This window comes from Canis aureus, chromosome 6 (genome assembly GCF_053574225.1).
Source record: "Canis aureus isolate CA01 chromosome 6, VMU_Caureus_v.1.0, whole genome shotgun sequence".
Taxonomy (NCBI): domain Eukaryota; kingdom Metazoa; phylum Chordata; class Mammalia; order Carnivora; family Canidae; genus Canis; species Canis aureus.
In genome coordinates, this window is record NC_135616.1 from 61,617,055 (window position 1) to 61,631,396 (window position 14,342).

The 14,342-nt window shown below is 32.8% G+C and overlaps 1 protein-coding gene across 7 annotated transcripts in view; it reads right to left on the reverse strand.

Annotated features, from left to right (window-relative positions):
• Window positions 1–327: 327 nt before the first annotated feature.
• The window catches only part of ODR4 (odr-4 GPCR localization factor homolog), a 41,305-nt gene continuing 27,290 nt past the window's right edge, over window positions 328–14,342 (reverse strand). For all 7 annotated transcript variants that reach the window (XM_077901920.1, XM_077901916.1, XM_077901919.1 and 4 more), the window contains 2 exons: window positions 4,080–4,190; window positions 328–2,280 (listed from right to left, as the gene is read on the reverse strand). In XM_077901920.1, the coding sequence (XP_077758046.1) occupies window positions 2,213–2,280; window positions 4,080–4,190 (179 nt within the window). In that variant the 3' untranslated portion in view covers window positions 328–2,212. The remainder of the gene's footprint in view (window positions 2,281–4,079; window positions 4,191–14,342) is intronic.

A 14,342-nucleotide genomic window follows, 5' to 3' on the forward strand; every position in this document is an offset into this window, starting at 1 on the left:
TGTTGAACTGAGTTTAGTCTATTCATGTTTAATTAATACTACCTGACTTGTTACTATTATACTAATTTTATTCCTCCTCCACCCCTTACTTCTTTTGTACTGTTATTGTCTTCCTATTCCACTATTTTCAAGTTTTCCTTTACAACAATTCATTCTGTATCTATTATTTTAGCAGTTACACTTGATATTTTACTAAAAATTTAAAGTTAAACAGTATCTTAACCTACCTTCTGGACAATGAAAGCATCTCAGAACATTAATTCTAATCACCCTCCTCCCATCTTAAAAGCTATTATCCAGTTTTTCAATTATACCTTAAAGTCCACATTCATGTTGCATAAAAATGTTTATTTAATTTTACACTGTTTACAATTTTACTTCTTATAAACACTTAATTACAACCTTTTTATATTAACAATACCTTTGATTTGTATCATTGTATTTGTTCACTAGTTCTTCAATTTCAGATCATCTTTGTGGAAACATTTTCCTTCTTGAAGATCATTCTTTTGTAGTTTCTTTATTGAAATTCTGTTGATAGTAAAAGTCTGTTTTTCATCTGAACATTTCAGTTTTGCTTGGTACAAATTCTAAGTTGATATAGTTTTTCTCAGAACTTTGAAGGCATTATTATTCCACCATCTTTGGGTACATTGTTGCTCTTGAGAAGCCTACTGAGTATGTGACTGTCTTGCCTTCATTGATGCTATTTTGATTCCTTTGAATGCTTTTAAAATCTTGTGCTTCGTATCTCGTAGTTACACTACTTTGGATTTAGGCATGGTTTTGATCCATTTATGTTTGGGATATACTGTGCTTCCTAAAATTATTGAATTCATGCTTTTCAAGTAAGGAAAATAGTTATCTTCAAATATGCCAGCCACTCTTCCATCCTCTTTTTCTCTCATAATACTTCTGGTTTTTATAATTCTTCCCTCCATATCTCTAAAGTTCTCTTTAATATTTGCATTTTCTAGCTCCTTGTTTCTCCTTGCTGCACACAAGGTAATTTCTTTAGATCTCACTTCCAGTTTATTTATTGTCTCTTGAGTCTAATACAACATTCAACATGTCTGAGGGTTCTTTTTTTTTAATTTCAAGTAACATTTTTTCATTTTTGTAGTTCTTTCTTTTTTAGATCTGCCTGTGGTTCCATTTTTCATAGATGTCAGTGATGAGACCTTAGAGAAGTGAATTATTTCTATAGGCTCTTTCTCACACTAGTTTTTAATTTGCACCTGGTAATATCTAATCATAATATTGCTTTATCTATGGAAGTCCTGAGCCTTAACTTGCTTTTGCTATGAGCTACAGGGTACTACAAACTAAATGCCCACTTCAACTGTCCTGGCTGGAACAGCATCTCAGATTCAGATTCATTTCCTTGTTTCTAATCCAAGGCAAATTGCATATGGTTATGTTGCAATTGGTATTTGCCATCTGAGCAACCACTGCCCACTTGCATGTTTAATATAGTATTCACAATTCCCAACCAAAATGTGTTCATTTTTGTGAGTAAAAATAGAGGTATGATTCTCAGAAACTTCCCCTACTTTCTTTCAGCCGATTAATGCATTCAAAAATAGATTTTGTTCAGGATTTAGTTGTTTTTCAGTACTTAGCCTAACGTAGTGCCAGAAGTAAAAGTCTTATAAAATATACTAAAACGGGTATAATATACTAACCTGAGAAAGCATGTGATTTATGGCAAGCCTTAATAATTCAAACCTCTCTGGAAAGGTTTCCTATCCCTTGACCAGAACTCGATCACTATTTTGAAACTGAGTATACATTAGAAAGGTCCTAGGATATGAACTTATCCAATAGATTGTTGTCCCACTTTGTAGAAATTTCTCGCATTATTCTAAGATACTCAGTTAAATTTATAATATATGATCCAAATCAACAGGACTAAAATCTATAAAAATAAAGTATCATTTTAAACATTTTAAAAAATAGGTAATAAGGATTTGTTACAGCAACTTCCATCTATATGCACAACTTTATTTTTGGAAGCCTGAGCCATCTATAATATAAGCAGGGCTAAACAAGGCAGCTGGTGATTTCATTTTAGTCAGAAACCTAATAGGCATTATGACAGCAGAGGTGGCTGCTCTGGTCTTAAATGCAGATGGACTGTTTGCATCTTCATTATTCATAATGATTGCTTTGTGTTCTCTGGAAGATCAGGAAGCTCTCTCTGCGTCCCACCCTAATCACTGAAGTAATGAAAGGAGATTCCCGCAGCAAAGACTGCGACCACAACTGCTGCAATCACACCTACAGGTAAAGCAAACAAAAAGCAAATGGTCATGGGATAAGCAAAACAAAGGCTTAACTGATCCTAGGCTCTGAAATGTAGGTAACCCACGAGCTTAGACAACAAGATGCACCTGCACAAACACATGCTCACACACACGTATATATGTATTAAAAGCCAGCCAGTTGGGCAGCCCTGGTGGTGCAGCCGTTTGGCACCGCCTGCAGCCCCGGGCGTGATCCTGGAGACCTGGGATAGAGTCCTGCCTTGGGCTCCCTGCATGGAGCCTGCTTCTCCCTCTGCCTGTGTCTCTGCCTCTCTCTCTCTCTGTCTCTGTGTGTGTCTCTATGAGTGGATAAATAAAATCTTAGAAAAAAATAAAATAAAATAAAAGCCAGCTAGGCTTAGGAGGAAAACATAGCAATAAGCTGGATAGATGGCAAAGGCTTGACTGATAATCATGTACTTCATCACTTAGCAAAACCTGCAAAAAAAAAAAAAAGTATCTCTCATACACTTGTGCACACACATCTGACAGAAAAACTCACACATCTTTAAAAAGTTTCTATAAATATGCACACTGGCATTCCAGCTGTCCCAAGGTAGCCAGTTTCAACCAAAAGACAGTCCAATGGGCAGCGGGTCTCAAACATGACAAGTCGTTTGTGTAAATATTAAAACTAAAAAACTCAGATTCCACCATTATAAAATCTAAAAATTAGTTACGTTTGTCTTGGTAACTTTTAGTTTTGTTTATTTTTTCCTAATAACTAGAAGTTAACCAAAACAAAACTGACCAGAGTAGTCTAGACAGACACACACATACACATGCACTTCGATACAAAGAATTTAGGCAATTATATAATGAGTAAGTTCCAAGAAAAACAACTAAATCTTCTGGCTTCTAACTCTCAGTTAAAAGTCTTAATGCTTATAAAGTATTTCTCAAATTGGCACTCCACTTAACAATAGTCTACATGTTCTTTTATCAATAAGTCTGAACAGTGTTAAAGTAATTGCCACACTTCTTTGGAGTCTTTAAAATTCTAAAGTTCATTACAAATTTTCAGACCTGAATTTGACATTTTTCATAGACTATGTATCAGAATTTTCTACAATAGCTGTTTTGCAAAGAACACCAGTCTGGAAAGCATTGGCCCAACTATACTAATTAATTCCCAAAATGCAACAGGTTTTTCTTCTAAAAACACCAAAAAAGGGGTGCTTGGGTGGCTCAGTTTGTTAAGCACCTGACTTTTGATTTCAGCTCAGGTCATGATCTCAGAGTAGTAAGATGGACCCCTATGTTGGGTCTGCCCTGGTATGAAACGTGTTTAAGATTCTCTCTCTCAGGCACCTGAGTGGTTCAGTCAGTTTCAGGGTCTGCCTTCAGCTCAGATCATGATCCCAGAGTCTTGGGATTGAGCCTTGCATTATGAAGCCTCCTTAGCAGGGAGCCTACTTCTTCCTCTCCCTCTCCCTCTGCCTCCCAATTGCATGCTCTCTCTCTCTCAGTCTCAAAAATAAATAAATGATTCTCTCTCTCTCTCTGCCCCTCCCACCCACTCTAAAAACAAACAAAAACACCAGAAAAATTAATAGGAAGTGACATGTTTGAAGGCAATTAGGATAATGCATTATTTATAAATATTTCCATCTCTTTCATCTCCAGGGTCTAGTACTTTCCATAATACTCAATAAATACCAGCTTAATCTAGCACCTCTAAGAAAGCAAAATGTAATGGAAATAATTTTAAAATAATGAGAAAACCAAAGTCCAACATAACATCTTTTCAATGTTATAAAGGAAATTAAATACCTATATTTTGCTGAATTTTCATTATTACTGCAGTTTTAATTGGTTGTTTTGGTTGTTCATCATCTGTGTTGTCCAATGAAGCTTCAGTATTCATAGAGTAACTCACACAAGCTGCAAGAGGATAATAATAATAAATCCTAAATAAATGGGAATTATTAAATTATTTAAAATAAGTTTTAAAGAAGAACATTATAAAGAACATATACAATGAGCTCCAATTTCCTCCAACTTGCCTTTTTTACAACACAATTTGCTCGTCAAATGCAGGTGAATTAAATTTCATGGAATATATGTCAAACTGACAATTTTAAAAATACTATAGTTTTATAATTGACTGAAACCAGAAACCAGAGAGTTAGTTCTAAATGACTCTCACAAATTATGGGAATATAAATATAGTAAAAAAATATAGTAAACAAATATAGTAAATAAATAATAATATGGTAGGGAAGTATAGATAATATAGACAATTTAGATAACAACAAAGATAGTAAACAAGTAATTTGTATAGTAAACAAGTAATCTGTTTCTTATATTGTAGTAAAAATAAACTGATGCCAAAAATCAAGGAGCAGAGTAATTTTCACTCTTAGTTGGGATTAATTTCTATCATTCTTATTGGTGGCTTAACAATAATTTCAAATAATTAGTTATTAATATTAAAAGCAGGGATTAGCAACTGCAGTCCCATGAGGCAAACCTTATGTGCCCCACAAAACGTAAAATATTTACTATTTGGCCCAATACAGAAAAAGTTTGCTGACTGGATCTAACCTGAAATTTGAAATATAGTAGTCCTCCCTTATCTGAAGTTTCAGATACCTGCAGTCAACTGCAGTCCAGTAGCAGATGATCCTATTTCTGACATAGAGTCAGCAGGTCAACAGTATCCTAATGCTATGTGTCACCATGCCTATATCATTCATCTCACTTCATTTCATTATGAGACATTTTATCATCTTACATCATCACAAGAGGGGTGAGTACAAATATTATATTTTGAGAAAGAGCACATTCACATAACTTTTTTTACAGTATACTGTTATAACATTATTATTTTTAATCTCTCACTGTGCCTAATTTATAAATTAAACTTTATCACAGGTTTGTATATTTAGGAAAAAGCATGGTACATAGAGGGTTCATAGTATATAGAAAGGTACTATGTGCAGCTTCAAGCATTCATTGGGGTTCTTGCAACTTATCCTCTGCAAATAAGGGGGTCTACTGTATACAAGCAAAATATGATCATTAATTTAACCTTAAAACACCTCAGTGTTAAACAAGGCAACTACCTTATCTCATTTTACAGATGGAAAATAAAACCTGAAAAGTTAAGTGCATATTTGAGAGTCATGAGCAGCAGACTGAGGATTCAAATACTAAGGTTCTATTTCATTACGCTGGCAATAATTTATATAGATTAGCTTAGCTGAATTTATTTAACACTGATTAAAACTGTCTGAACTAAAAACATCCTTAGATATCATAGTCAGTGGTTTTCATTTTTTTCCCTAGTGCTAAAGACTCTGATAGAAAATCCCAGCATATAAAATAGATAAAAATAGAATTATGCTGACTAAAGCAAGAATGGACAGCTCCTGGAGCCAGACCCCCCTCTTTCCCTCAGAGGTGGTAATCAAATGCTGTTCTATATGATTCCAGGGAACTGTCTAAAGTATCTACACTTCATATTGATCTTTTTATTTGCAAAGAGTAGAGAACCACAGAATGAGAGACAATGAATACTACCATTTAAATTCAAAATTAAAGAGCTTATTGCTTAGATTTAAAATGTTCTTGTAGACATCTTTACATTTCAATATAACGGCACAGGCTCACAAGTATGATATATAAACTTACTGAACCAGGTATCTGTGGTACCAAAACAGATAAAAGAAAAAAAACTGCCTAATTTTCATCAATTTCCCATGAAGAAAAGTTTACTGTCATTTTGAGAAATCATCTTTAGCCTGGGTGGTTCAATTGGTTTAAGTATCTGCCTTTGGCTCAGGTAACAATCCCAGGAGCCAGGGATAGAGCCAGCATTAGACTCTTGCCCAGCAGGGAGCCTGCTTCTCCCTTCCTCTGCCTGCTGCTCCCCCTGTTTGTGTTCTCTCTCTGTCAAATAATAAATAAAAATTTTTTTTAAAAGAAATCACCTTAGATGATTTCTAATCACCTCATTAGAATCAAAAGTATCACCAATCCTTTTTTTCCTCTTTAAGCATATAACCAAAGAACTCTAAAAACAAACAAAACTCTTTTTTTTTTCTCCCATATCATATTGGTTACAAAGGCTAAAAATTCTTATTATGAACTATCTCTAGAAACATTCTGTCTTCTGTATTTCCACAGTTTCTAGATTTCTCAAGGATTAGAACTTAGTTCTAGATTACATTCACCTACTAGCTTCATATTTCCCTTAACTTCATCTATAGATCAAAAAGTTGAATGAATAGTACAGTTTATTCATGTTAACACACACACAATTTTGGTTTTTCTATTAGTAAATATCAGTCCAAAAAACTTTTTTGGGGGAGCCACTAAAATCCATATATAAGATAACAAATACAAATAAAAATAATGGATGAACCATGAATTACACTTATTTGCTAAAGGATTTTTCTTGAGTACTTGTATTTAAAGAGCACAAAAATGGTTTTGTCATGACATAGTACTTATACATTTAATATTGTTATATGCAAAAGTCATGCTCTAGTATATCAATTCTGCACAATTTACTTCTATTAAAAAAGACATTTCACTTTAATCTATCATACAAACTCATATTGGTTTGATACAACTCTGAGATAATTTTACTGAGGCAGAGCATTTTTCAAGGATAAATATGATCTTGTCATAACAATTTACTTGTGTTTATTTTTGATGGGAGCTTCCAGGATTTTAACTCAAATCTCATACACAATGTCATTTTACTACTCTCTGAAATTTAAATGCAAATAACATGATTCGATAGGAAATTAGATCTTAACCGTTCCTTAAAAACGAGGTAATTTTAACTTCAGACAAGCCTCAAATTAATCATGTAAGAACCTTTTGAGCAACTATCAACAAAAGAGAAAACAAGGGCAATAATGAATGCATGTGAAGTTGTAAATGTGTTCAATTTCATTCCAAGCTGTTGGCAGTTAGGCAAGACTATTTAAATGCTTAAAATAAAATGTTACGACTTGAACTCCTTAGTTATCTTCTTGCCCATCCCTGAATACTAAAGTAATGAGGTTTAACTATACTCAATAATTTAGTCATAAAAATACATGTTCATTATTGCTTCTCTCCCCTTTATATTATCAATGTTTAACCAAACAACAAAAAGTAATTAGCTCTGATATCAAGACAGAATTGGAAGAGTTTCACCAGATTTTAAAGGTGTCTCCAATTTTTAGCTGATACTGTAGATAGAATGTATCTGAATTATTAACTTAATATCTAGTAGAAGATGACTAATGCATTTAAGAAATTTTAAAGCCATAGTTATCCTTCACCTTAAGTGAGTCATTCTGACAAACAAATTGTTCTTCATCCCTTAAGTCATTTAAAAGTATGTTATTTTAAGGCACTCACCTGGCAAAATATGTATTTCAAACATAGCAACTACTTGGCAAGTATTTTATAGAATAGAAATAATTAAATAATAATCAGCAAATAATAACATCAAATACTTAGAAAATAAATCCAGATTCTTATAAAAAGTTTAACACCCCTAAATGTACACTTACTGATTTCAATTTTTGAACTTGAACATTTGAACTTCACTTTTTTTGGTTTATTGTATATGAAAACCCTAATTTCAAATATATAGGAAAATCTATACACACTATAAAATATTACTTTCATACTTTAATGTTAATATTTTTTCATTATACTCTAGAAATTATTTAAAAGTCTTATAATAGTGGTTAAAATCACCCTACATTTATGTATCTCTTTTTGTTTAGAAAGTATTTTCCCTAATATTCTGACTAAATTCTCTGATCAACCCCAAGAGAATCTGGGATTCAGAGGGGACTTATTTAAAATTACATGGAAGTAAGTGACACACCTGGACTCAGTTAAAATACTATCTCCATAAAATTATGCATCTAATATTTTTGAGTAAATTAATGAATGAATGAGTAAAGGAGTGAATATAATTCTAAATCAATAGGATCTTTATGAAAAAAACAGTCAATTTTTCTATTAACATAAACATTTTGTTTATGTTTTTACTCTATCCTATAATTTGGGAATATGTTATTTTGCCATTGAAAATAGGCTAATTACCAAATCATTCCTTCTAATTCAACAAATGCTTGAAAAAGCAAAACTAATAAAATTCTAGACAAGTCATATTCTTGGTCACAATACATCTGATGCCAGTGTCCAATTCCTAAAAATCCTAGAGTTTTTTTTACTGCATTCATCCTTCAAAATGAACTCAAATGTCACCTGCTCTCAGAAGCTTTCTCTAATACCATACAAGGATAATGCCTGTGCTAAATGTTCTGATAATTCTGTTCATCCCTCTGTTATAGAACTAATCATCTTATTTTAGAGTAACCCATTTCTCTGTACTTCCCTCTATACTGTGAACTTCTTGAGAGTTAGGACAGTATATTTGATCTCTAGAACCCTTAATGCTTAATAGGGCTACTTTAATAGGCCATCAAAACAGGGCAGTGTCCTTAAAGAAGCATACATAATGAAGTAATATCTTAATACATTATATAATACTAGAAAAATATATAATCTTGAGACCATGGGTTTGACACAGTACATATTCAAGTTATACATACCTAAACTTTCCAAACTGCTGTATTGTTTCCTTTGTGTTTAAGATTATAAACTCTTCCTACTCAGTTAATCTCAATACTAGATAACTGGCATAAAAAGAAATATAGACAGAAAATCATTTAAAAATACAGTGTGGGGACACTTGGGTGGCTCAGCGGTTAAGTGCCTGCCTTTGGCGCAGGGCGTGATCCTAGAGTCCCAGGATGGAGTCCCACATTGGGCTCCCTGCTTGGAGCCTGCTTCTCCCTCTGGCTGTGTCTCTGCCTCTCTCTCTGTGTCTCTCATGAATAAATAAAATCTTTAAAAAAAATACAGTGTGAAATATACAACTAAGTACCAATATTAAAAGCTTAAAAAAAATCAAAATTCACAAAAAGACTAATGAACATTTATGTCATCTAAGATTATAAAGTTATTTTTAAATACTTCAGTTATTAGCTCATGCTAATATTTAACATGGTACAGTCTTAATGATAAAACTTACTGAAGGAAAGCTGCAAAACAGAATTAAAATATATTTAGTATACATATAATGATAAAAGTTCATTGGAGAATAGCATTTAAAATGATAATAATAAGTATGTTATCTTGAGGCTAAAAATAAGTCTCAATTATTTGCAAGAATATTTCAAAGATTTCTAAGAATCATTTAAAAGCATAAAATTTAATATATTTGGGATTATCCACTGTATACTACAGAGCATGAATTTATACAATAGATGAGTGCTTTCAATAAAAGTGAAACATAAAGCAGTAATGGAAACAATTTACTAAAATTTGAAAATACTAATATCAAAACTGGTTATTATAGATTGTTATTGCTAATCTACAGTCAAATACACAAATCAAAATATTTTATTCTTAGTGACTAATTAACAAATCATTGGAGATTCTAAAATTTTGATCATTAATGTTCTTGGTTTCTCTTACGACCTTACTACATGCTCTACATAATTAGCAATGCATACATAATATATCTTCCAAATCATATTATAGACTTTTTAAGGAAAGGAATCTGGTCTTTGATTTTTACTATTACATTGCTTTGAACAGAGCAAATGCTTAATAAATACCTGATAAAAAGGCATACTAAATGCTGTACACTAGAATTAATATTTCTAGTGCTGCATACTATGTTTTAAATGTTCTATATCCTTTAAAATGCTCTGAATTATATATATACCACAGATCCATGACTATCATACCCTTTTTACTTTTTTAAAAAGATTTATTTATTTATTTATTTATTTATTTATTTATTTATTTATTTATTTAATTTATGATAGACATAGAGAGAGAGAGAGAGAGAGAGGCAGAGACACAGGAGGAGGGAGAAGCAGGCTCCATGCCAGGAGCCTGATGTGGGACCTTGGGCCAAAGGCAGGTGCCAAACCGCTGACCCACCCAGGGATCCCTATCATACCCTTTTTATTTTATTTTATTTATTTTTTATTATTATTAATTTTTTATCAGACCCTTTTTAAATGTAGTCCCCTACACATGTCTTAAAAACTCTGTATCTGGCCAGATATAAACTTAAAATTTTCAAACATAAAATAAGTATGAAAAAAGATGTGTTATAATTTCCAAAAAAATGACCTATTTAGTCTATATCAGTCAATTTTTAACAAATATTTATGAATACCTACCATGTTTGAGGCATGGAGCTCAGATAGAGAGATAAACATTCTAGGTACTTACTCTTAAAAATCTGACAGTTGGGGGACCTGAATGACTTAGGAGTTAAGTCTCCCTTTGTCTCAGGTTATTATTGCAGGGTATTAAGCCTCATGTCAGGCTTCCTGCTCAGCGGGGAGACTGATCTCTCTCTCCTTCCTGCTCCTGCTTTCTCTCACTATCTTTGTCACTATCTTGGTTTCTCTTAAATAAAAAAAATCTTAAAAAAGAAATCTGACAAAGGTTGAAGATTAAACACAACTGATGAGTTATATAAGTATGCAAATATGTTAAAGAGCAGCACAGAATTATAATAAAGCATAATGGAGAAACAGTCTGGGTACATTAAAGGTAGTATCTATACAGGTTAAAAAAATTCTATTTAGTTCCTTGAAGACAGAATTAGTATGATATCGATCTACGGACCTCAAACCTTAGGACTAAGTAATTTGTTTTAGTCATCAAATATTTACTGACTACCTATGATGTGTTAAGGCTAGGTTCTTAGTAAAGTACTAGAAATACAGTAGTGATCCAGAGAGGCAAAATCCTTTTCTTGTAAATCTTCTGGAAAAATCGAAGTTTGCTAAGCTGTACATATAATGGTTTCATGAAAGTCTGAATTTATTGAGCTTTAGTTTTGTTTTTGGAAGGCTGTCATACAGTAGCTTCTTTATGAATATATTATAATAGTATAAGCTACTTGGATATTTTTAATGTTTTAACATATAAAGAATGGATATGGGGCACCTAGGTGGCTCAGTGGTTGAGCATCTGCCTTGGTGATCCTGGGGTCCTGGAATCAAGTCCTGTATCAGGCTCCCCATAGGGAGTCTGCTTCTCCCTCTGCCTATGTCTCTGCCTCTCTCTGTGTGCCTCTCATGAATAAATAAATAAAATTTAAAAAAAATAATGGATATTGGGGTACACCTGGGTGGCTCAGTTGGTTAAACATCTGCCTTAAGCTCAAGTCATGAGCTCAGGGTCATGGGATCAAGTCCCGCATCAGGTTCCTTGCTCAGCAGGGTCTGCTTCTCCCTCTCCCTCTGCCCCTCCCCTCTGCTTGCATGCCCAGTCTCTCTCTCTCTCTCTCTCAAATAAATAAATAAATTTTTTTTAAAAAAGTATAGATATTACCCTATTATTAATAGAGGTTAAAATAACTATTTTTAAAAGTATAATTGACAAGGTATTGAATACAATATAAGCTAGTTTATAAATGTTAAAAAATGAAATTAAGAAAGGCAAGGTAAAAATATTTAAGACAGATGGTTGTCTTTATTTTTTTTTTTTAAAGATTTATTTACTCATTTTTAGAGAGGGAGGGAGAGAGCAGGGGGAGAGGCAGGGGGAGAGGCAAAGGGAGAGGCAGAGAAACTCTCAAGCAGATTTCACCTTGAGTGCAGAGCTCTATATGCTGGGCTCAATCCCAGGACCCTGAAGACATGACCTGAGATGAAATCAAGAGTCAGATGCTTAACCGACTGTGCCACCCAGGCACCCGTAGATGATAGTCTTTAAAAAATCTAAATGAGGAGTGACTTGGGTCACTGAGTCTCTTGAACCTCCAAATCTTGATTTGGCTCAGGTCATGATCTCACAGGTGGTGGGACTGAGCTATAAGGCTGCTTCCAAGCTCAGGAGGGAATATGTTAGAAATTCTTTCCCTATGCCCTTTCCTGGACTTGTACTTGTTTGTATGCATGTATGCACGCGCGCGCTCTCTCATAAATAAATAAATAAATAAATAAATAGATAGATAGATAGATAGATAGATAAAAAGATCTTTAAAAAAAAGAAAAAAAAACCAAAACTCTAAATGAAATCTCTCTGTCCCTATGCTTTGATATCTGACTTTTAAAGTAAGTTGTGAAAATAATTAATCAAAAAAATTTTTAAGAAGTTGTGATTGGGTCAAGTTTTGCACACAGTGCTATGCTACCCTTTAGTCTTTCATGAATGTAATACGCACTAAAAGTGTGACAACTAATTCAAAAAGAATATGAAAGGCATTTACTATGATAACAGATCCAAGATTCTAGCCAACAAGTGAGAAATTATACTAACAGAAGCAAGATGAAATTAAACCAGAATAATGTTAACATCATTCATGTTAAAAATTTTTTTTTGAATGATGCAATGAAGGTGGTGATGCTAAAATAAATATCTAGACCATAGTAAGTAGTAATTCTATAGTCTTTGTTATTTAGGTCCCGTGGAAAGGAATTGTTAGAGAAAAGCACAGGCTCTAGAACCAAATTGCTTAAGTTTAAATTCTAGCTCTGCCATTTACTAGCAGTGTAACCCTAGAAAAATTACTTGACCTTTCTGAGCCTTGATTCTCTCATCTGGAAAATGGGAGTAATAAGAGTATCTGCTTCATAGGGCTGTTATAAGAATTAAATTATTTAGTATTTGTAAGGCTTTGGAAGGAGTGCCTATACATAATAGGTTCTATATAAATAATAGCTAATGATATTATTAGAACATTAGTTTGAATTCAGGGTAATGTATTTTGAGAAAGGCAAACCAAAGTATATTTAAAGAAGTAGTTTTTAATCTTTCTTAGGTCACCAACCCTTTAATGGCTATAGTTCTTTCTCTAGAAAAAATTACAATAATTACTTTCAAGTGGTTTGTGGATCTCCTGAAAGCCAGCTAGGACCCCAAAGGTTATGGGTATTACATGTTAAAAATCTCTAACCTAGAAGAACATAAACAAGGTGGTAAAAAAGAATGAGGTCTGGAAACTATAATAAAGAGACCAGTTAAAAGGTTTGTGCAAATATTTGGCTTCAACATACTTAGAGCATGATAGTTGCTCTCAAATTTAAAGCATGGCCTCAATAAAGAAGTACTCATGTTTTACTGCTCCAGATTACTGCATAAGGTGTTAGTTGCAGAAAGGCATACTGGTATTCAGAATAAGGAAGAAAACAGTCTAAATCCTCATCTCCTAGGAATATAAATTTCAGTGTTAAAAAAAGATGAACTAGTTCAACTCTAATGATCCTACATAAAATTCATTCAGATTATCAATGAAGTATTGTTAGACACTTAGAGACAGAAGTAAACAAAATAAAAAAAAATCCCTAAAAAAAAAATTAAATTAAAAAAAAAATCCCTACTCTGATGACACTAAATCTAGTTGGCAGAGATAGTGTAGCCATTAATCTGGGAAAACATATTTCAGAAAGCAGCAAACACATGTTTACCAGGTCATTTTCAAAATATCTATTAGTTAGGAAATATGCTATAACTGTCTCTTATACTAGTTTTTGAAGGACTAAAATACAGCTGCTGCTTTAACATCAGATACTGAGCAATTTAAAGTGTTTTTTTTTTTTCTTTAAAACATACTTAACGTTCCACATCATAATACTAACCTGGAGTTGTTGAAAACAACAATAACGAACTCAGTGGTCTCCAACTAATTTGAAACCTTACCGACAGATTTGATATTCACCAACCAAATACTTACTTGATTCATCATTTTAATAAAAGTACTCTGAATCAAACACTCTTATGGTGGGGGGGGGGCAGGACTTACTTAAGTCACAGAAGAATAACTAAGAAATTAGAATTAGAATAAAGACTTGAAAATTGCTATATTTAAATTTCATAAACATTCATTTTCAAGAGTAACCTAGTGACTACTATGATGTCAGAAATCTGAAGCTTGATAGTTACTCAGTATTTATTGATATTTGCAAATAATTACCTTTATCACATACTTTTTTTTTGTTTCAGGAAGTCTATCATATACTCATACTTATTTATAGATATGTT